The sequence below is a fragment of the Cnephaeus nilssonii genome (assembly GCF_951640355.1).
Source record: "Cnephaeus nilssonii genome assembly, chromosome: 12".
NCBI classification, from domain to species: Eukaryota; Metazoa; Chordata; class Mammalia; order Chiroptera; family Vespertilionidae; genus Cnephaeus; species Cnephaeus nilssonii.
In genome coordinates this window covers 56,575,434-56,600,398 of record NC_137083.1, presented here as the reverse complement: position 1 = coordinate 56,600,398, position 24,965 = coordinate 56,575,434, and the positions used below count along the sequence as shown (strand labels likewise).

General features: G+C 37.1%; 1 protein-coding gene across 1 annotated transcript in view; it reads right to left on the bottom strand.

Moving 5' to 3' along the window:
• Window positions 1-255: 255 nt before the first annotated feature.
• MTPN (myotrophin) overlaps window positions 256-24,965 on the bottom strand; it is a 59,957-nt gene continuing 35,247 nt past the window's right edge. Inside the window, exons 2-4 of the mRNA XM_079786633.1 lie at window positions 20,251-20,364; window positions 19,221-19,304; window positions 256-3,608 (exon numbers count right to left, since the gene is read on the bottom strand). Of these exons, the coding sequence (XP_079642759.1) occupies window positions 3,522-3,608; window positions 19,221-19,304; window positions 20,251-20,364 (285 nt within the window). The 3' untranslated portion in view covers window positions 256-3,521. The remainder of the gene's footprint in view (window positions 3,609-19,220; window positions 19,305-20,250; window positions 20,365-24,965) is intronic.

Here is a 24,965-nt window from a genome sequence, read left to right as displayed (position 1 = left end):
TGGAAAAAATGGAGATCCTTCAAGGACGGTGCAGCAACTTACATGAGCACATGGAAGATCCATCAATTTTAACACTTATTTAGACCCTGGTGACCCAGGCTGTGCTGGCTGCCTTGTCCCTTGTAATGGACCCCACATTTATAGAAAAACCATTTGTATCAGGAGACTGACACAAAAGCAAAACTTCCCAATGAGCAGCCAGCTTATTTCAATTAAATCGTTCCTATGTCTTTTTTCTTTCCACTTATTTTTCCCCCTAGAAATGTGATTCAGGGAGAAAATTTAGATTAATTACATGTTTAAGTTGATCAAAGTACTGGTCCGGTTGTGGAGAAGACTGGAAAAGGGAGGCGATAGTAACTGAGGGTGAAAAATGCTGCCAACATATTAGCTGTAGCACAATTCAAGTTTATTCCATTTGTTCTTGCAACACAAAACTTAAACACAGTATTAGTTAGCATTCTGATGTACATGAACTAGGATAATATGAGAAACCCAATTGTGTCAAAAGTATTACATTGTGGAAAAAAATGAACTCAAATATATCAAAATGCACAAAGCATTAGTCTTCCTCTATTACTGCTTAGAAAGATCTGATTGTTTCTCCATTTACAAAATAGAATCAGGACAATTTAAATTTTTTAAATTTTGCATGCAAAACACTGCAACTGCTTATGTAGGAGGGCACTCTCACCAGCTTCTATACACAATCGAGTATGCAATATTGCATGGAAGAAAACAGCTTAATTGAAGTGTTAGGGTGAAAAATCAAATAGGTACATACTGATTTGAACTCCATTATTTGGGAGAAAGAATCAATGAATAAAGGGGCTACTTGCTTGCAGCTTCCACACACTGACCCACCTACCTCCCCTTCATGCCCCACTGGGTTTAGAAGGTGAGCTATGCATAGAAGAACTACTTGGTTTACTCAGGTGCTGTATCTGAACTGTAAGTCTATAGATAACCAGTCTGAAGCTGCAAGGGGGAATTTGTTAGTATACTAATAGCATAGTAAACACTCAGGTGTTTTTATACACCTGTTTTTAATTGCTATAGTGCATACGAAATGACTGACTTAATACAAAACTACAGAACATGCAAGGTTTTTGCTGAGATGTTAAATATTACTTAAGTGGAGAAAAAAAAAACTTACTTAACCTTTCACTAATATATGTAGTACCAAAAAGCAGACATGGTTTTAACTTCCTTTACTCAAAATATGAACATTAAGTGTTGTGAATTTTTCTGCCAAGTGGTTCAGAAATACATTATAAATAACCTAGTTTAAAAAAAAATTGTAAACCATCTTGGCCAGTCTATTCTATGTTTACATGTTATTTTCTCAAGCAACCGCTTCATAATTATGGGGTTTACAAAATGGCTGGGAAAGAAGGCGAAGCAGCCTCCACTGCATCACAGGGAACACAGGGCAAACTGTACAAAAAGTCACCGGGCTTCTACACCAGTGACTGTGGGAAGCAGACCAGGTTCAGGAATGATAGGACAGTGCACTCTCTGCAATAGCCAACTAGAACAAAACGCTGAGGATGTAAAGGTAAAACTGTGTAGAGGGTAACCCAAGCCTTTTAGATCACATTATGCCAAGAGGTGAAAACAAAGATTTCAAAACACCTTGTTGATGGTTCAAGACTGATAGAGTGCCCTCCATCTCCAATGAGGATGGCTCCAGGTTTCAGTTCAGTGGTATCATAAAGTACTGATTACTGACTTTGACTCTAACAGGCTGCATTAAGGCAGCAGAATTAGCCAAATGTATCAAAGTATTTAAGCCACCATTTTGTGATTGTTTTCTTAGATGAAGAAAAATTACAGGGTTAGGCTAGTTTTAAGTGAAAAAAGCCACAGGATAAAAAAAGGGTTCATGGGGAAAAGTGTACATGTACACACACACACACACACACACACACACACACTCCACACACTAACCAACCAATCAGCAACTGATCAATAAGACTTGTTATTAGCCAGGCTGACGGTTCTTTGATAGTTTAACTCTGCTGTCGAATGCTACATTGCCTTAAAAAAAATCCATAATTCCTTATTTTCCACAATCTGAATACTAGTCCCTAACCCCGTTTTTAAAAATTTGAGGTACATTTAGTTATTGCATGACATGGCTAAGGAAAAATCCTAATATTCTTAGTAAGCTTAGATGGGTGGCAGGTCAAAGGAATCTTAAATTTTGCTATTGTGCATTTAAAATATTAAGAGAATATGCTTTAATTAGTCATACTGCTCAAGAAATAAACATTTGAAAATGTGTCTAAACATTTTCTGCAGGTCAGAATTATCATCTTAGGGCTATATTTAAGGGCACAGAGTACATTTTGAAAGTGTCACATTTTCTATGATGCATGATTTAAAAAGAATAAAAAATATACTGTGCAGGTGGGCTGGCATATGTTCAGCAGAAGTTTATCAACAGCTGGGGGAACCTGGTAACAAGCATATTTTTGAAGAGATGGGGGTTAAATTTGTCCAAATAGTAAATCTCACCCCAGTGATAGCTTTGGTGCAATAAGTAATCAGCATCCAAGATGGGTCAAAGAGACATTCCAACAATGTTCCTTGTTCTCCACACATAACCGGGGTCAATCCATTCAAATAGCAAATGAAGAAAACTATAGGTACGAAGACAACCGTCTCTCTTTGTATGATACTAACAGGCTTATGGCTATGATTCTAGTTTTACATCCCCTTTTACTACCAGCAAAGTTTAAAAGTGTTTCAATGTTATAAGTATTTGAATCTAGAGGAGAAAAATTTATGCATACTGGAATGGTTTCTCCTATAGACTTCCAAAATTTAAGATTTTATAAATAAAACTAGTCAGTTTTACCTAAAGATACATGAAATCCATGTGAAAGGGGAGAGGAAATCCAAAGTTCAGGCATCTAGCAATTTAGGTGTGCCCCACCTCACCTTCACTGAGCTTTCGCGTAAAGCTGAAGTCACTGAGGGAAGATTTGGTCACCAACCACAGGCAGCGCTCTTCACTACACCAGGAGATTCCCCAGAGTGCACCTTAAGGCAGAAGGCTAGAGCTAATTGCTTATCTCAGCACCCTAAGTTTACATCACAGCAGCCACTACTGCTCGCACAGTTAGGGCTACCAATTATGTAGAGTTGGCCTTTGTATAATCAGACCCTCGACACAATCTAATGAATGAATTAGCTAGGGAGCTGAGAAGGTCAAATGTTACGGTATGTGTCTTTGCTCTCCCTTGGGTATAAACTGTATTTTTGGAAATGGAAAAGAGGCCGACTTGATCAGGAGGCTTTGTAAAAGCCTGATTGTAGTTTTTGCCTTTCCTCCAAAACATTGTTTTTGTTTTTTGTTTTCTGGTAGTCTGATTTGTTATGAATTTCTCTCTCCCCTCACCCCTCCTAAAGTATTTAGCTGAAGAAGCTGGCAGATAAGAGAGTGACAGACAGACAGGCAGCAGTGTGAGGCCACAGGAGAGTCATTCTTCCAGAGCTGTCAGCCCATCCGTCCATCACTGAAGTAGGGCTTTGATTGCCTGGTTGTCAGTGGCTTCAAAAGCAGTTAGTCCATCTGGGCCTTTCACAGTTTTATCAGCACCCTGGAAAAGAATGGGAAAAGCCTTTATCATTAAATGAGCCCACAACTGAGAGAAGACAACGAGACTAGATTACTCGGCATCCGCTAGTGTTTACACCTAGAATTAAATTCTCTTACTTAAACAGAGTTCATCCTATTGAAGAAAAAACCCTAAACACTTGGCAAAGTTATAAAAATGTCAGATTATTTTTCAGGCACTAGAAATTGTAAACTATACACACAACTTGCCAATAACATTGGCAACGGCTGGCTTTTATTTATACTAGCATGTATTTGCCCAATTAATTAACCTTTAAAAATTAATACCCCTAGGTGTAGTATAAAATATCTAGCTAAAAAAGAAAGTGTCATGGTGACGAAATTATTTTTCCCCTCTGCAACTTTTTGGAGCGTACCTAAGTGTTACACACATTATTTCTAAAAATCTGGGGCTTACAAAACTTTTATTTTTGACAGAGTCCTAAAGAGCACGTGTAATACTGGTCATTATTCTTATAAACACTTAGCAGTGAGTGGCTGGGATGTGGCTAGGAAAGGGGCTCTGGGATGCACTCTGGGGATGAAATGCTCTCTAGCCTGCCTCAACGCTTCTGGAAGCTGCTGTTCTGGATCATTTACTTGCAACACGGTATTTTAGGTTTGGGAATGTAGACCTATACCTTTGTGTCCACCCACTGTTGTAAATCTGTCTTCCTTTACTAGAATTAAAGTTCCATGGGAGCAGGAACTGTGTCTGTTTTACTCACCACCGTGTCCCCAGTGCCTAGGAAAGTGCCTAGTGCATGGTGGGTGAATTTGCTCCCTGAGCCTCTTTCACTACCAGAGACAGCATTATTCTCCCACTGAGGGTTCTCTTTGCTAGTTCCACCTAACCAGAATTCAGTCACCGAATAGTCTCTTAGTGTCCTTGCCAAATCTCATTATTTGTTCCTAAGGCCTAGCCTACAGAGCTGACTAAACTTGGCATAGGTGGTTCTTTTAAAGACCAACTCTAGTCAAACTCGCCAGTCTCTTCTCCCATTAATCTTTCTATGCTTTAATCCTATGGAATTTCTCACCATTCCTGAACATACCATGTGCCATGCCTTTATACATGCTGGTTCCCAAATGGAATGTTTTACCCCTTTTCCCTGGCAAATCCATTCAATCACTCAACAAATATTTGCTGAATGTTTGATGTGTAGACATTATAAGGGGCTGGAGAATCAAAGAAAAACAAGACAACCTGCCAGCCTGGCTGGTGTGGGAGACAGACAAATCAACCAGTATGAATCAGTGGGATGAGAACAATAATGGCGTTATGCATCATGATGAATGGCCTGTAACGCAGAATGGGATGTGATAGAGGGTGTAACAAAGAAAATCCTTCTGGATGAGGCAATGCCTGCACTAAGTCTTGATGAGTAAGTACAAGATGATTAGGTAAATCAGGAAGGAGATGACGACAAATTCTAGGAAGTGTGAAATTATTACAAAGTCCTCTTCAATATGATCTTAAAAGTCTCTATTTCCTCACTTTCTAATTCAATAACTGCTTTATGGAACTCATAGTTAAGTGGGAGAGAAACCTGTAAGAATTTCAATGTGGTAAATCCTCCAACATAGGTTAAATGCAATAATTGGGATCACTGTATTCAAATTCTTCATTTCGATAGTTTTTATGACTAGCACTGTAAACTATAATTCTACATTAACACAAAGTTAAATATTACAGTGAACACCTGTTGCTTTTTCAGCTTCCAGAGTTCATTTCCCTTCTTTTGATAACTGCATCCTAATTTCATTTTGGGGAATCATTTGTCCCATTGTGTGGACTCCTGGGAACATAACTCAAGGTGCTATGTACTTTGCTTGCCAAAGAATAATTTGACTCAAGCATCCACTTCAGGATTCTGAATAGTGACTGGAGAGATCAAAGGAGAGAACAAGAAGTTGTGAGCTCCTCTGTTTATTTCTGTGGCATCACCTAGAGGAGACAGTCGAGAAGTTTCTGCTCTCGAGTCCTACAGCTGCCATACCTCTGGCCTCTTCTGAGCCTGATCCTCCAGCTTTCCTGTTGGTTCTATGACTAGTCCAATATCTTCAAAATTCTACTTGTTAGTCAATTTCTGCTATCTGCAACCCCCAAAATCTAGCTTACAAAGTATTTTTTAAATTTATATAAATCATAATTACAATACAAACTCACAACAGAACTCAGATTACACCGAACAACAACTCATTTTTCAATTACAGTTAACATTCAATATTATTTTATATTAGTTTCAGGTGTACAGCATAGTGGGGTAGATAATCATATAATTTATGAAGGAAACCCCCCCCCCCCATATTTCAAGTACCCACTTAACACTAGGCTTAGTTATTACAATACTAGATTCTATTCCATATACTGTACTTTACATCCCCATTACTATTCTGTAACTAGCAACTATACTTCTTAATCCTTTCACCTTTTCACCAAGCCCCACAACCCCCTTCCTTCTGGCAACTATCAGTTCTATTTCTGATTTGTTCATTGAGATTCCACATACAAGTGAAATATTAATAGTATTTATCTTCCTCTGACTTATCTCACCAAGCATAATACCCTGCAGGTCCATCCATGCTATTGCAAAAGGTAAAATTTCTTTCTTTATGGGCAAGTAAATTTCCAATGTATATGTGTACCAACACTTTTTTTATCCACTTGTGTATCGATAGGCACTTCCCATACCTTGGTTATTGTACATAATGAATGCTGCAATGAACATAGTGTGCATATATCCCTTCAAATTAATGTGTTGGGATTTTCCGGATATACACCCAGAAATGGAATTGCTGGGTCATAAGGCAGTTCCTTTTTAATTTTTTTGAGAACTTCCATCGTGTTTTCCAGTGTCTGCACCAATCTGCATTCCAACAGTGCATGAGTTCCCTTTCCTCCACATCCTCCTCATCCTTGTTTGATAATTTATTGATGAGAGCCATTCTGACAGGAGTGAGAAAATATTTTGTGGTTTTAATTTGCATTTCCCTGATGATTAGTGATGTTGAACATCTTTCATATGTCTATTGGCCATCTGTATGTACTCTGCCCATTTTTGAGTCAGATTTTTTTTTTTTGGTGTTAAATTGTATGAGTTTCTTACATATTTTGGATATTAACCCCTTACTGGATGTATCATTTATGAATATCTTCCCCTATTCAATAGTTGCCTTTTAATTTTTTCATAGAACTAGATGGTTAATAGTTTCCTTGTTGTGCAAAAACTTTTTAGTTTGATGTAGTCCTATTTGATTATTTTTTTCTTGCCAAAGGAGACATATCCAACACATTATTACTAAGAGCAATGTTAAGAGTTTATTGCCTATCTTTTCTTCTAGGGAGTTCTATGGTTTTGAGTCTTAAATTTAAGTCTTTAAATCACCTTTTTTATTCTTGTATATGGCAAGAAAATGATCCAGTGTCATATTTTTTATGTGTCTGTCCAATTTTTCCAATACCACTTAATGAAGAGACTGTCTTTATTCCATTCTATATCCTTGCCTCCTTTGTCACAGATCCATTGACAATATAGGTGTGGGGTTTTTTCTGGGCGCTCTATTCTATTTCATTGATTTGATTTATGTGTTTTTTTTTTTATGCCAGCACCATGCTGTTTTAATTACTATAGCCTTGTAGTATAGTTTGCTGTCAGGTAGTGTGATTCCTCTAACTTTGTTCTTTCTCCATTGCTTTGACTATTTGAGGTCTTTTGTGGTTCCATGTACATTTTAGGATTGTTTTAGCTATTTGAATAATGTCATTGGTATTTTGATGGGGATTGCATTGAATCTGTATATTGCTTTGGGTAGTATGGATATTTTAACGATGTTAATCATTCCTATTCAAGAGCATGGTATATGCTTCCATTTATTTGTATCCCCTTCAATTACTTTCTTCAGTTTTATAGTTTTCTGAGTACAATTCTTTCAACTCCTTGGTAAAATTTATTCCTAGGTATTTTATTCTTTAATGCAATTGTAAATGGGATTGCTTTCTTAGTTTCTGACAGTTTATTGGTGTATAAAAATGCAACCAATTTCTGCATATTAATTTTGTATTCTACTTTACTGAATTCATTTATTAGTTCTAATAGTTTTATTTTTAATTCCTCACCTGAGGATATTTTTTTCCATTGATATTTAGAAAGAGTGGAAGGGAGGCAAAGAGGGGGGAGAGAGTTCTAATAGTTTTTATGTGTGGATTCTTTAGGGTTCTATATAGTATTATATAATGTGCAAATAATTGTTTTTTCTTCTCTTCCAATGTGAATGTATTTTCTTTTTCTTGTCTGTTTACTGTGGCTAGGACTTCCAATACCAAGTTGAATTAAGTGGTGAAAATGAACATCCTTATCTTGTTCCTGATAAGGAAAACACTTTAGCTTTTCACCATAAAGTATAATGTTAGCTGTGGATTTTTCAGATATGGCCTTTAGTATGTTGAAGTATGTGCCTTCTATCCCCACTTTGCTGACAGGTTTTTATTATAAATCGATGCTGGATGCTGTCAAATGCTTTTTCTGCATCTATGGATATGATTTTCATCCTTCATTTGTTTATGTGGTATATCATGTTAATAGTTTTGTGGATATTGAACCAACCTTGAATAAATCCTACTTGGTCATGGTGTAATATCTTTTTAATGTATTGAGGAATTCAGTTTGCTAATATTTTGTTGAGGATTTTTACATCTATATTCATCAGGGATATTGGCCTATAATTTTCTTTTTTTGTAGTGTCTTTGTCTGGTTTTGGTATCAAGGTAAGGCTCGCCTTGTAACATAAGTTTGGGAGTCTTCCCTCTTCAAATTTTTGTAGTAGTATGGGCAGAATAGGTGTTAATTCTTCTTTGAATGTTTGGTAAAAGTTAAAGCCATCTGACCTAGCACTTTTGTTTGTTGGGAGTTTTTTTGATAACAGACTCAATTTTGTTAACAGTTATGGTCTGTTCAGAATGTCTCTTCCTGATTTATTTATGTTTCTTCCTGGAAGTATGTATATTTCTGGGAACTTGTCAATTTCTTTCATGTTGTCTAATCCAGTGGTCGTCAACCTTACGGACCCCACGGACCACCAGCTGGCGACTGCTGCTCCAAAGGTTTCTGTAAACCAGCAGTTGCCAACCTTTCGGACCTCACGGACCACCAGTTGGTGACCGCTGGTCTAATTTATAGGCATATAATTGTAGTATTTCCTTATAATACTTTGTCTATCATGGTGTTGGTTGTCATGTCTTTTTCATTTCTGATTCTATTTGGGCATTTTTTTTTCTTCTTGATTAATCTGGCTAAAAGTTGACCAATTTTGTTTATATTTTCAAAGAACCAGGTTTTCATTAATCTTTTCTTTTTTTTTTTTTTTTTGCCTCTATTTTGTTTCTGTTCTGATCTTTATTATTCCCTTTTTTCTACTCACTTTGGGTATCATTTATTTTTCTATTTTCTAATTCCATCAGGTATAAGGTTAAATAGTCTATTTGAGATTTTTGTTGTTTCTTGAGGTAGGCCTACATTGCTAAATTTCCCTGTTAGAACTGCTTTCACTGTGTCCCACAGCTTTGGGGTCATTGTGTTTTCATTTTCACTTTTCTCAAGAACTGAAAACAGTTCTTCCTTGATCTCATTAACCCACTCATTGTTCAGTGACATGTTGTTTAGCCTCCATGTCATTGTGTTTTTCAGTTTTCTTCTTGTAATTGAGTTCTAGTTTCATATCATTGTGATTGGAGAGGATGCTTGGTATGATTCCAATATTCTTAAATTAAGACTTGTTTTCTGGCCTAATGTGGTTTATCCTGGGAAATGTTCCATGTGCACTTGAAAAGAATGTATATTCAGAGGCTTTTAGGTGAAATGTCCTAAAAATATCAATTAAGTCATTCTGATCTGTCATTAATACCACTGTTCCCTTGATTTTCTGTCTGGATGATCTATCCATTGATGTCAATGGGGTGTTAACGTCCCTTATTACTACTAGTAGCCCTGTGCACGAATCTGTGCGCCAGCAGCTCTCTGCGGGGCCTGGCTGCTCGGTGCCCACTGCCCAGAGGTTCTCCATGGCCCAGAGGCCCATCTGCTGCCGGGCACGGAACGCTTGCCTCGTCACCGTGGTGACAAAGCAAGCATTCTGCCAGGCCGCTCACAATGCCCGCTCTCAGCGGCTGCCTCCCAGGACTAGGGGACTCCGGTGGGGTTGAGAGGACTGGGCACCACCATCTTGTGGCTATCGGTGCCACCATCTTTGTGACGGTTAATTTGCATATTACCCTTTTATTAGATAGGATAATACATATATTTCTCCTGTCTTTTAATATTTGCTTTATATACGTAGGTGCTCCTACATATATAAAGCAAATATTGTGTAATGTTTATGAGTTGATCCTTTAGATTAATCCCTTTATCATGATATACGAAATTCCTGTCTCTTGTGATAGCCCTTGTTTTAAAGTCTATTTTGTCTTTAATATAAGTATTGCTATCCCAGCTATTTTTTCTTTTCCATTTGCATAATATATCCTTTTCTATCCCTTTACTTCCAGTCTGCGTGTCTTTCAATCTGAAGTGGGTCTCTTGTAGGCAGCTCATATACTTTCATTAAAAAATAAATTTCCATTAAAGATAAGTATTGATAGGTATGTATTTTATTGCCATTTAATTGTTTTCTGATTGTGTAGTTTTGTGTTCCCTATTTTCTTGTATGTTGATGACTTTCTAGTGCAGTGTTTGGACTTATTTCTCTTTATTCTTATAAATTTCTTATAGGTTTTTGGTTTGTGGTTACCATGCACTTCATATTTATCAAACTATGTTTATAGCAGTCTATTTTAACTTGATGGCCACTTAAGTTCAAACACATTTTTACTTACCTGCTCCATATATTTTTGTCATTATTTTTTTGTTTGTATTTCTTAATTTACTGTTATAATTACACACTTTACGACTTTTGCCTTTTAACCTTTGTACTATAGTTGGTTGAGCCACTGATTTTTACTAAGTATTTGCCTTTGTCAGTGAAAATATTTTTATTTCTATCTTTTCTTATTCATATTTTTAATCTTTTTTATTTAAATAAGTCCCTTTAGCATTTCTTGTAATGCTAGTTTAGTGTGATTAATTTCTTTATATTTCTTATCTGAGAAACTATAACTCTTTGTTGACTTTAAATGATAGATAGCCTTGCTGGGTAATCTTGGTTGTAGATCTTTGCTTTACATTACTTTGAATATTTCATGCCAATGTCTCCTGGCCTAAATGTTTCTGTTGAGAAATCACCTGACAGTATTATGGGAGCTCCTTTGTATATAACTAAATGCTTTTCTTTTGTTCCTTTAAGATTCTCTCTCTGTCTTTAATCTTTGACATTTTAATATTAATGTGTATTGGTACAGGCCTCTTTGGGTTCTTCTTATTTAGAATTCTCTGCACTTCCTGGACTTGTATGTCTAGTTCCTTCCCCAGGTTAGGGAAATTTTCACTCATTTCTTCAAATAGGTTTTCAATCCCTTACTCTCTCTTTTCCTTCTCTGGTATCCTTTAATGTTACCTTAGAGGTCCCTTAAACTATTCTCATTTTAAAAAATTATACCCCTCCCGCCCCCCCTGTTCTGGTTGGGTGTTTTCTGCTACCTTGTCTTCCAGATCACTGATTGAATTCTTTGCTTCATCTAATCCAGCGGTAACCAACCAGTGGTCTGTGAATTTCTTCTAATGTAGTCATTTCAGTTATTGTATTCTTCATTTATACGTGGTTTTTTTTTAATCTTTGTTGAAATTCTGAGTTCATGTATTCTTCTTCTGAGTTCATTGAGCATCCTTATAATCCGTATTTGGAACTTTGTATCTGGTAGATTGCTTGTCTCCATTTTGTTCTTTTTTGAAGTTTTGTTCTGTATTTTCATTTGGGTCATGTTTCTTTGTCTCCTCATTTGGCCTGACTCCCTGTGTTGTTTCTATGTATTAGGTAGATATGCTTATTCTACTCATCTTAGCAGGTAGGTGTCCTATGGGGCCCAGTGGCACAGTCTCCCTGTTCACCTGAGGCAGTTGCTCCAGGGCATCCCTTATGTGGGTGTGTGCACCCTCCTGATGTAGATGTGCCTTGATTTCTGTTGGCACATCAGTGGGTGGGATTGACTCTCAGGCTGACTGGCTGTGAGGGCTGTTGGTGACTACAGCAGACAAGCTGTTGTCTTGGGGCTGATCCCAAGGAGCGGGAGTCTTTACTGGGGTTCTGGTGCCAGGCAAATCTGCCTTTCATGTGTATGGATGTGGAGGTGGCTGGGTGGTGTTGTCTGAAGCCAGCTAGTGGGTGTATTGTTTCTGGAGCCTCTTAAGGAAGAGCTCTGGTGCAGGTCAAGATCAACTGCTGTTTGTGTCCAGCTTAGGGTGACCAGTAGGAACTACAAAGTAATCTGCATATGGTTGCTGCTTGTACTTGGAGGTCCTTGGGAAAGGTTATGCTGTGTACTGAGGTGCCAGGCTTGAGACCCTTTGGTTGGCACCATGATATGAGCTGAGTCAATTCAGTTTTTCCCCTTATATCTCTGGTGCTTTTTGAACTGCTACCCTTGCAAGCTTAGGGTAAGTTTGTGAGCCACCAAATCTTTGCATGGGTCCCTCAAGAGGAAAAAATACTTGGGACTCTAGCAGCCTTCCATATCACTATGATATACAATCCCTGCTGGTTTTCATATCCAGATGTCATGGGGCTCCTCTTCCCAGCACTGTGCCCCAGGCTAGGGCTGGGATCCCTGCTCCTCAGGGGGGACTTCTGCAGCCCAGATACACATCCCAATTCTTAATCCCCACACATAGGGTGTGGAACCTGCTTGTTCTGTCTCCACCCCTCCTACCAGTCCCTACATGGCTTCTTCCTTACATCCCTAGTTATAGGGCTTCTGTTTAGCTAGTCTTCAGGTGGTTCTCAATGACAGTCATTCTACAATTTAGTTGTAATTTTGATATGGTCATGGGAGGAGGTGAGTACAGTGTTTACCTACTCTGCCATCTTGACTGGAACAGTATTACATTTGATTCTCAATTCAAATAGCAAAATCTGCACCAATGCCACTTTGAGAATTTGATAATGCTGGTGGTATTTGAGAGGGGTATTCATGTATTATCAATAAGTGGCTGTATGAATTTTTTTAAATGTAGCACAGATAAAATATTGAACAAACCAAGAATGCTATCAGATAAGGTGGTTTTCTACATTTTCTTAGCAAACTAACTTTTAATATTTTTTACTCTATAGCAGAGGTTGGGAATGCCCGGCCTGCAAAATTATTTGGCCTGGCCCTGCCAAGGCATTAGGAGTGAGTTAATTAAATGGTTGACCAAATATAGCAGGTTAATTTTGAAGTTGATAATTTTGTATGGCCTGTGAGTGATCTTATAAATATCCAAATGGCCCTGGGCAGAAAAGAGGTTCCCCATCCCTGCTCTATAGCAGTTGTATATAAGATGTAAACATTTTGATTTATTGTAAAAGAAAGGCACTGAGTAAACCTTTGTTCTGTATCTTACTCATTTATCTCCAAAGCAGGAGCAGTTAACTTAAGAGTGGTCTGAGCCAGCTATGAGTAAATAAAATAATATGTTGTTCAATAATCAGTGGTCAACTGTGGAGAATATTATGGACTTTCCTCAAAAAAACTATATGGAACTCCCATTTGACCTAGTGATCTCACTTCTAGGAATATATCCCAAGAAACTAGAAACACCAATCAGAAAGGATATATGCACCCCTATGTTCATAGCAGCACAATTTACAATAGCTAAGATTTGGAAACAGCCTAAGGGCCCATCAGCAGATGAGTGGATTAAAAAACTGTAGTACATCTACACAATGGAGTACTATGCTGCTATAAAAAGGAAGGATCTCCTACCATTTGCAACAGCATGGATGGAGCTGGAGAGCATTATGCTAAGCAAAATCAGTCAGAAAAAGATAAATATCACATGATCTCACTCATTTGTGGATTATAATGAACAACATAAACTAATGAACAAAAACAGAGACAGAGAAGCATCGATCAGACTGTCAAACCTCAGAGGGAAGGTAGGGGAGGGTGGGGGAAACGGGGAAAGATCAACCAAAGGACTTGTATGCATGCATATAAGCTTAACCAATGGACACAGACACCAGGGGGGTGAGGGGACAATGGGGGGATAAGGACACATATGTAATACCTTAATCAATAAAGAAAAAAAATTTTTTTAAATGGAAAAAATATAATCAGTGGTTATATATATGTATATGTATGTTTTTGTTGTAAGGTTACAGTAGACTTTCTAAGAAGAAATATTCTTTGAAGTGTGAAACGGGGCAAGAATAGAAAACAAAAAATGCAAAGTTTCTTTTGGATTTTCCTCTCATATATAACAAATGACAATTTATAATAATTTTAATATGCTGCCATTTTTTTAAAATTTAAGAGTAAAATAGTTTTAAAACGAAAATTTCTATTAATGAGATTTTGATTTTTTCATTCTTTTCTATTTAAAAAAATTCTTGTTCTTATATAGAAAGTTGAGTGGTATGTCCTTATAAAGGATGGAATATAAACACACAGACTAAACACAGCTTATCTGTCTAAATTCTAAATTGTAGCAAACTTAACATCTTTAAAACAGAGATAACAGAAGTAAACATTTAACTATTTCTTCTTGCCCCACAACATGCTAGAAATGGTTTTCCCTTAGGATTAGGGAACAAGGATACTTGACTTCTTAAAATCCTTTATTACCCATTATATAAATTACAAGGCATTACATAATTATAAGGAATTTTAGTATTAATATTATAGAAATTTTGATATACGTTAATAGTACAAGAAATGCCTAACATGGTAATGTATTAAATGCTACAGGGACTACTATTATTTCTCTTAGAAAATGATCTCTTTAATCATGGAAACTAGATTATGATATCAAATTATATATGTAGCTGTGAAAAATTCATTTATTTTGGACTTATGAAAGTCCACTGGCTAATATAGTTCAAGAGCAGTATTTCATGATTAACTTTCTTTGAAATAACGTAATCATGCAAACCTTCTATTATTCAGGTATCTGAGGTTTTAACCAAGAAGACCAGTTCAGTAATTAACAATGAAAATTCCATATCTTGTTTGGCTATATTAATTGATAATAAAAATTTTCAACAAATATGCACTAGCATAGTCTAGTAAAAGCATCCAGAACGATACACATTTTTACTACTGAGGGTTAAAGTTGTGAAATGCTGTGAGCTAGAAGAGGGGTCAGCAAGCTATACCCCAGATGCTTGTTTTTGTAAGTAAAGTTTTACTGGAATGCAGCCAAGCCCATTCGTTTCTGTATTGTCTATGGCAGCTTTAGAGCTACAGTGGCAAAATTATGACAGAAACCATATGGTTGCAAGATTGAGCCTAATGCTCTAAAAAAAGGTCTGCAACTTCTGAACTACAGAATATTTTATACCGCCTTTTAAGTTTTCCTTTTATTGCAAAAACTTCCCAGTTAAGATTTTCTAGGATGGAAAAGGGGAAGCTTATTGAACTTACAATTCAAAATGACGTGCTTACACTCTACTTTTGCTTTGATAAAAACAGGTTGTTTGGCCTTTTTACTGACTGCTGTGCTGTTCGGTTGTCACTTCTCTATCATGAATGTCTGTTTCATACTCCAACTTGGGTTTCTTCTTCCTCTGCTACTGGTAAATTTCCCAAGATGCTTCTCGAGCCTGTATTTTTACTTGTTTTATCTGTCTCCTTTCCCTTTTCTCTTCTCACTAGTTTTATTAATGTTTTTCACATACTCTGGATTTGGTGAAACTACCAGGAACTTTGATCATCCTGCTTCCATCTTATACATTATTTAACAATTCTGTAGTTTTAGCTTATTTTAAAAAACTTTAGTGCTTTGCATTTTAATATTTGTTTAGATTTATTCACATACTAATTTCTTGCCTATGTCTCACCTTTCCCTCTGGGTTTGTTTCTGCCTGAAGTGCACTCAGCTCTTCACTTATTTGTTGCTCAGGGGCACTAACCACTTCGCCCTTGGAGCAGCCTTGGATCAGCTTCTACCTGTTGTAACAACTACCCTCTTGCTCATGTTAGGAAATGCTTTCTATAACCCTATCCCGCCTGCTTTCTGTTTCTCAAGGATTCATTATAATTTCTTATCTAATGAACCCCTTCTTATGGTTCAAACCAAATATTGATTCATTCATTTTAAAAACATCTTTTCTGTGGTTGGGAGGGAGAGGATACACTGGCATGTGCTCACACCTTGAAGTGTAAGTCCTACCTGTGGTGTTCTCTACATTGCTAGCTCACCAATTAAAAATCAGCCCAAATAGCTTTTTCTACATGTTCAATTTCTCATAACTGTTTCTGACAGTAATTAACCTCCCTTATCCATAAAATGGTTTCCTTATCCATAAAATGGAGATGAATATACCTATGGATTTGGGTTGATAAAAATTAAAGGAGATTATATATACAAAGTGCTTAAAACATATTATATAGATGTTAGTTTCTTCTTTTGCTATATGGATAATCATGAATTAAATGTTTTAAATTCTTGTGTCATAAATTTCATCTTCTACTGCATTAAATTTTAAAAATAGTCCAGTAAGTATTACATAGTTTAATTTCAGCAATCTTTTTGTTTTTGTGATTTCTCTTCCCGCCCCCCATTAGTTGCAATCATACTGAATTCTTAGTTGCAATCATACTGAATTCTTAAATTTCTGTTTATTGTTTTGGCTTTTTTCCTATGCTACTCACATACCACCTGAATAATATACTAAGAATGTCAATGAATCTGGTAAACTTCGTGAACTAAATACTTTTTAAATGAATTTATAATAATGCATAAGGATTCTATTTTTGATAAAAAGTAGAATAGATTTCATAATACAAACATTGATTTTAATGTAAAAAAGGCACTGAAACAGCTTCATTTTAGCAGCTATGGATTTTTTAGAGTACAATCAGTTTCTAAAAAAAATATACTGGTTAAGAAAACTATAGGGTATCCATTAAAGAAGCATATGCAATAATAAAATGAAAGTAATTTTGAAAAAGCAGAACTCAATTTTACTAGGCTGCTTTTATAAAGGTTAAAAAATGTCATCTAAAACAAAAATCAGCTCTATAAGGTTAAAATTGATCTGCTATCAATAGAGCCATCTCTGAATGTCCCTGACTTAGCTACAAAAATCAAGGCTCAAACACAAGCAAAAGAACAAAACTGCAGGCACCAAGTAAAAGAAAAAAATAAGCTAGTTAAAGTCAGACACCTCAACTTACTACCAATAATTTAGCAACAGAGTACATATTTATAGCGATTCTTCTGGGATAACATATTGGGGTCTTCATGTAAATCAAGCCTTCCTTTTAACAATGACCTGGAACATATTTTGGCAATAAGGGATAGAGAACAATGAATGGTTCAGATCCTCTCTAGCATAAGAATAATTATGTCTTATTTTGTTTGTCCCACAGGAAAGAGAGGCATATCAGAAAGAAATAGTTTGGATCCACAGTTTGAGCATGTTTAGGGGCATCTTATTTAGTAAATGACCAGAGCCTAAGGACCTAAGCTAAAAATGATCCCACGGAGGTTTTTATTTTCAGACAATTTCACCCTTGGCGGGGTAGAAAAACATCACGGAAAGAGGTAATTTCTTTGTTTTTATTCTGACTTATGAATGTATTTATTTTTAACTGAGATAACTAACATGTAACAACTGTATTAGTTTAATTTGGTATTTGTACATATTGTGAAATGATTATTAGAGTAAGTTTAGTTACTTCACATCCATCACTTCTCATCCTTACAAATTTTGTGTGTGATGGCAACTTTTAAGATTTACCCTCTTAGTAACTTTCAAATATACAACAGTCTTGTTAACTGTTTCTTTTACTATACGATTAGCAGATAAGTTGAGGCAGAGAGCTTATAGGTAAAGAAATCTGATCCTGGTCCCATGGCTTAAGCACAGGGTCAGGCAGTGCCTCAACTGTAGAATTATATGTGTCAACAAGATATCCTTAAGCTTATCTGAGCTGGGGTTAGTAACTTGCAATACAAAGAGTCCAAACTAATAAAATATGGGAAATTTTATACATCTTTCATGAACTATACATCAATATTTGTAGCCTGTGACAACCAGTTTTTAATACAGTAAAAATAATCCCCTAGGGATAAAATTATCTAGTAGTTTACAAAGGTGCTTTTTAATCTTTTCATGAATATGGGGGAAGGAAAAGTCAGTGACTGGAAGTCTCTGTGAGCACATCCTACCACACATTCTGAATCTATTAGTGGCAAAAAATATTATTTCCAGTTGGTTTTAAGAGAATTAGTATGTGTGTAGTAGCTAACAATTACTGTTGATATTTACCAAAATCCCCCCAAAACTCATAAAACAACCACTACACATTTAAAGAAATCCAGTAACTGTTTAACATGAAGCTACGGGTAAAAACCCTGAGTTTTAAAGGACCTGAATTAACTACTTTCAGAACAGTATCTTTAAAAAGTTCTCAAAGTATTATGAGACAAATGTGCTACCTTCTTTCCCAATTTTACTGAAGTTGACTTGATGAAGCATAAAATCCTCTTCAGTCTTAGTTATAATAAAAGCTATTTATTAAACACTAATGTACCAGGTATGGTGGCAAAATGCATTTACTCATTTGATTTCTATTTCTTTCTTGCTTCTTTCAGCAGGGATTTTTAAAATACCAAATGAAATGTTATAAGTAACACTTTCTAGAGTATGGCCATAAAATGATAAGCTTGGGATTAATACTAGTGCCTTATTTTATTAAGATTTGTCTCCCAATATTTGCAGGTCCTAATACAGCTAAATGGTTGCAACTGGTGCATTAATTCCTGAGGTTGGGTTTTGAACTCCATCTTGAACTCCATCTAAGAATTTATAACAGCAAAGACAAAACACTGGAAAACTCCAGATTTACCATGATCTCAGTAACATCAAGAAACCAGATGACTTGGAGAACTTTTACTTAGAGAGTAAACTGCCTCTAATACTCTTCCCAGTATGTATTCTTCTCAGTACGTACTACAGAAAAAGAAGTTTACAAATTTCAATCCAGGGCCACTCAAAGTGTGGTCTGTAAACAGCTACTAGTCCACAACATTTTCTATATTGTTAACTACAATACTTATTTCAGTTAAACAGTTTGCTGTGGAAAAAAAAAGTTATTTGATTTTAGAGAGAGAGAAACATTGATTTTCTGTTCTACTTATTCATGCATTCATTGATTGATTCTTGTATGTGCCCAACTTCGGCACATCGGGATAACGTTCTGAGCTACCGTGCCAGAGCCATTCACAGCAACTATTCTTGATTATGGAGACTGTTGTTTTCTATTCTAGCCCAAGGTTCTTACCCATTACCACTATAACAGTTTGTGGACCAGCTATTTTGGGTTATAATATTCTAGACCTCAATTTTAGATACTACTAGATTTCTGTCCCTGAGGCCAAACAAATAAATTAACCAAATTCTTAGCTGAAACAGTCACACAGCAGTGGAAAAGGCAATAAAAAGTAGTAATTGACCTCACCTTCGACAGAAGCAATTTCACACAGGAAACGTGACCTTCATAGACAGCAGACAGAAGGGGAGTAATATGATGTTTATCTGGAGCCTGTGAAAAATAATAAAGAGATAAAACCACCTTATCCATTTTTCATTTCTTCTTTCTAGATGGAATTAGCAAACACTTGTGAATATTTTAAAGTCAATGTTTACCTATTTGCCTTTCTATCCAAAATCACTTTATAGGTACACATTTCTAGTCTCTGGAGAGCTGCCCTCTAGAGCTGCAGTCGCCTCCGTGGACCACTGGTGGTCCGTGAGGTCCGAAAGGTTGGTGACCGCTGCTCTAGAGGCCCAAGCCCACAAGCAAGGTTTCTCTTTGGGAGTCAGCAAAGTGAAGTAGAGGGAAGAGGGCTTTGACCCCAGCTCAAATCTTGGCTCTGCCACTTACTGTGTGACTAGTTATAATCTCTCTGAGCCTTACTCCCCACTAATATAGAAATACCATTGAGGTGCTGAAGGGAAGAACATAGCCAATGAAAAGATTGCCACAGCTCAGCCAAGTGACTTACTGTCCCCTGAAATGTGAGAAGTTCATCTCACTTGCTGTCATGGTTACTTAACATTTTTCTAAAACTCTGAAATGCAGAAGCCACAAAAGGAAAGAGTCAGGAGATGGCTGCTTCTGTATGACCACTTGCTTATTGACCTCTGTCAAAAAATGCACCATATTTACTATGACTGCAGGGTCCTACGGTCCACTGGCAGATAGCATTTGCTACCTACACGTAGTGCAACTCTCAAGTTGCATTAGAACCTGAAAAGCAGCAGCCAAGGGGAAACATCCTGATCCTCAGCTTGAAAGTCAGTTTGCTTGCTTGTTGTTTAAAATCCCAACTATACATTTCTAAGTTACAGAGATTATGGTATAATTTCAGACTGTATAACTTAAAATGAGGTTTCCACAAGAACTATTTTATACATCTATATAAAATAATTACCTAAAGCATACAACAGGAATGTTTTTTTCTAGAATGACAATGTTCTTTACATACATTAATATCTGCTCCTTTCAGCAGCAGAAATTCCAGGATTTCAAGCTGCCCACAATCTGCTGCATAATGAAGAGGTTTCCTTCCACCTTCTAGCGTCCGGTTGACATCTTCTCCCTTATAAAAGAAGCCAAAGAAAACAGTATTTATGTGGATAGTATATTGAAGGAGGGAAGGTGCTTGATATTTTTACTTTCTTAAAGCTCTAAGAATTTTGTGAAATATTTGCATTTCTTGCAAAGTGAAGTAACCAAAAACTTGCAATTCTGCACACAGTTTGATAGTAATTCAAACCACTATTAGTCAAACTGAAAACAAGCAATAATGCTAAATGTAATGAAATATAACAGTGCTCTATTTCTAAGAAGTTCAATCAGCATAACTTCAAGAGGTGGCCACATGAAACTGCTGAGTTCAAATACTGACTTTTTTACACATATCACATGACATGTATTTTAATTCTTCAAAGAAAGCATCACTACTTTGATGGTGTCGGCCATTATCACAGGGAATGTATTAGCTATTAAGAATTCATTTCATTCACTCATAGTCCTATTGTATGGTAAGCATTGTACACAGGGGACAATGGTGAGCGAAATTAGACATGGCTTCTTATTGCATAGAGCTTACCATCTAGTGTAATCAGGTTTAAATGTATTTCAAAATATAACTGCTATGAAGGAAAGGAACTCAGTGCTACATGAATACTTTTCAGAAGGAATATGACAATCTTGGTGATGGACAGGAGGTGGTTAGTATAAGATGAACTTAAGGCCTCAAAAATAGTTTCCATTCATTGAGGATTAACAGAGATTCTAACAATCTACACTAATAAAAGAGAATCATGCAAATCAACCATCACTCGGCTATACCCACAAGCCATGCCCACCAGCCAATCAGGAGTGAGTATGCAAATTAGCCCAAGCAAGATGGCAGCAGCCAAGAAGCTGGAGCAAGCAGGAGGCTTGGGTTGCCCCCGGCAATAGAGGAAGCCAAGCTTCCTGCTACCCTGGCTGGCCCTGGCCTCTGCTCAAGGCTACAAAGTTTCAATTGTAGAAGATAAATAAATCCCAGATACCCGCTTCCAGCCGTCCCTGGCCTCCGCTCAAAAAGGGGCTGGGAGCTTGGGTTGCCAGAGGTGTCCCTGGCCTCCACTCCAGGATACAAAGTCTCAATTATAGAAGATAAATAAATCCCAGATACCTGCTTCCAGCCGGCCCTGGCCTCCGCTCAAGGAGGCACTGAAAAAAAAGAAAAAAAGGAGGGGCTGGGAGCCTGGATCGCCGGAGGGCATGGCCAGCCTGAAAACAGCCCTCAGCTCCTCACCCAGGTTGGCTACACCCCCCATGGGGTGAGGGTCCCCACTGGGGGGCTTGGCCAGCCTGCAAACAGCCATCAGCCCCTCACCCAGGCTGGCCAGGCACCCCAGTGGGAACCCCCACCCTGAAGGGGTTGTGGCCAGCCTGAAAACAGCCCTCAGTCCCTCACCCCATCAGTGGGGTCAGTTGGAGGTGATCAGGTCAGCGGGGGGGGGGGGGGGGGGGGGGCAGGATACAGTTTGGAGTGAGCAGGCCAGCAGTTGGGGGTGAGCACACTGGCACGGGGGGGCAGTTGGGGGCGAGCAGGCCGGCAGGTAGAGTGGTTAGGGGCAATCAGTCAGGCAGGCGAGCGGTTAGGAGCCAGCAGTCCCGGATTGCGAGAGGGATGTCCGACTGCTGATTTAGGCCCGATCCCTGTAAACAGCAGTAGGACATCCTTCGAGGAGTCCCAAATTGGAGAGGGTGCAGGCTGGGCTGAGGAACAACCCCTGCCGCGCCCCCCCCCCCCCCCCCAACCGTGCATGAATTTCGTGCCCTGGGCCTCTAGTAATAAATATAATTACCCTCTCTGCTGACCAGCTACTACAGGTTTGGCACTGTGCTACATGCATTATCTCTAATCTTTAAATAATTCTAAAAGGAGAAAATCTCCACTTAACATATGGAAGGTCTAAAGCTGAAAGAGGTTAAGTAACTTTTTAATGTGGCTCAGTAACAGAGTAGAGATCTAAACCCCCAAAACTACCACACTGCCTCCAATTCAGTATTTGCCCTCCTCCCCCTTTTTAAATATGTTTTTATTGATTTTAGAGAGAGGAAGGGAGAAGGAGAGAAACATCGAAACATCAATCAGCTGCTTCCTCCAAATCCCCTACTGGGAATCGAGCCCAAAACCTGGGCATAGGCCCTGACAGGGCACCAAACTGCTGACCTCCTGGTGCATGAGGCAACGCTCCACCAACTGGGCCATACTGGCTGGGCCTCTTTTTATTTTAAGGAAAACTCAGACTTTAAAGAGTAGCAAAATGTCTGAAAGAATTTATTTTTTTAACTACAGTATTATTCATCTAGTTTGGTTTAGTCAACTCATCAAGCATATCCTGAACTGAGATATTCAGAACTCATTTTATAGCTATTATGAGCTTTTCTTTCAAACATACTCTATATGGATAACAGTCTATTACATGCTTAAGATCACTGGAGACTGGATTACTCCCAGTTAACTCCAACTCTACCACTTAGTTGTGGGACCTCAGACTATTTTCTAAATCTCAGTTTCCTTATCTGTAAAATGGGAATGAAAATACTTATATCTCACAGGGTTTTAGTGCATCATTAAAGGACATAATTCATGCAAAGTATGTAACACAGTACCTGACACAGGGTAAAACGTAAAAGATTAAATGCTTTCTGTGGATCCCTGATGTTGACTTATACTGGTTTTAAAAGACTATCCAAACTTGTTTCTACATAACAGGTAAAATATAAACAAAGAAATGATTCAATGATATAATACTTTATATTTAGAAACACATTTAAATAGTAACAGCAATTTGATGTACCACCTTATTAGTCTTTATTCACAACTGCAGAAATGTGAGACTCTAAAGATAGATATTGCTTAAATGATTCACAGAAGTAGTTTAATTTTTATTATTAACACTTCCTTTCTATTACTGATATTAGCTGGATAGGTCTTTTCAGTGAATCAAAGCAAAGAAATACCTGCAGTATGCAACTGATAGGATAGCTTTGTGAAAAAATATCTGACACCTTCCTTCCCTACTTAGTACAAGCATGCAAAATGCATACAAAATGGAGCTGTTGTGTTTAAACTTTATCCTTTATCCCTGCAGACATTGACTTTTATAATTATTTTAGCAGACAAAAAAATGACAGCTTTAAGTTACTGACTGAAAAGAAAGGATCCTCTTCAGCAGGGTCTTAGCAAAAGCAGTATTTATGAAAAAAATCTATAGTACTAAATGCCTGTATTGGAAAAGGAGAAAGGTCTCAAATAAATGACCTTTGTACTTTTCACTTTCAGAAACTAGGGGGGAAAAGTATATGGAAATCTCTGCAGCTTCTGCTCCATATTGCTGTGAACCAAAAATGCTCTAAAAGATAGTCTATTTAAAAACAAACTGAATCCAAAGTAAGCAGAAGGAACGAATAAAAATCGGAGCAGGAACCAATGAAATGGAACAGAAATAAAAGCTAATTCTTAGAGATCAAGTCACTGATAAATCTCTAGCCAGAGTGAGTGGTGGGCCACAATGCAATATACAGATCATGTATCACAGAAATGTACACTTGAAACTTGTATGAACCTATTAACCAATGTCAGCCCAGTAAGTTTAAAAATAATAAAAGTGAATATGCAAAGAAACTTCCAAGCCCCAGATGGCCAAGAAGAAAAGGATAGTAACAATTCTACACATTATTCCAGAAAATGGGAAGCATCCAACTCATTCCATGAGATTAGCATCACTAGGATTCTAGGCCTCCACAGGCTAATATCCTTCATGAACACAAATTCTGAATAAAATTTTAGTAGACAATCCAAAAATATATAAAAAGGATAATATGCCGTGACCAACTCAAATTTATCCCAGGAATACAGGTTGGTTAAATATTTGAAAAGTCAGCCAATATAACCCACCATTTTAACAAAGTAAAAAGAACCAAAACAACAACCCATATGGATCATCCCAGTAGACGAAAAGGTATCTGACAAAATCCAACATCTATTGCTGCTAGAAACTCAGCAAAGAAGTAAAAGAGGGAAATTTCCTTGGCTTAATAAGGGATTTCTATATAAAAACTACAACTAACATTATACTTATTAGTAACTGGTAAAAGATTGAATGCTTTTCCTCTAAAAATCAGGAACAAGTTATCTGTTCTTACTTTAGTCCATGTTGTACTGGAGATTCTAGCCAGTGCAATTAGGCAAGAAAAAAAAGGGGGCATCCGTTTTGAAAAGGAAGTAAAACTGTCTTTGCAAATGATATCATCATCTATGCAGAAAATCCAAAGGAATCTACCAAAAAGCTACTAGAATAAGTAATTTTGGTAATGTTGTAGGACAAAAGATTAATATACAAAATCAACTGCATTTTATACTAGTAATGAATAATTGTAAATCCAAGCTAAAACAGTATTTACAATAGCATTAAAAAATATAAGACAATTTATTAAATCTAACAAAAATGTGAAATACTTATACAATGAAAACTACTAAACGTTGTAGATAGAAATTAGAGAGGATCTAATAAACAGAGAAACATACTATGTTTGTGGGTTAGAAGTCTCAATATTGTAAAGATTCAATTCTCCCCAAATTGATGTATAGATTCAATGCAATACCAAACAAAGCCCTAGCAGGTATTTTTTAAG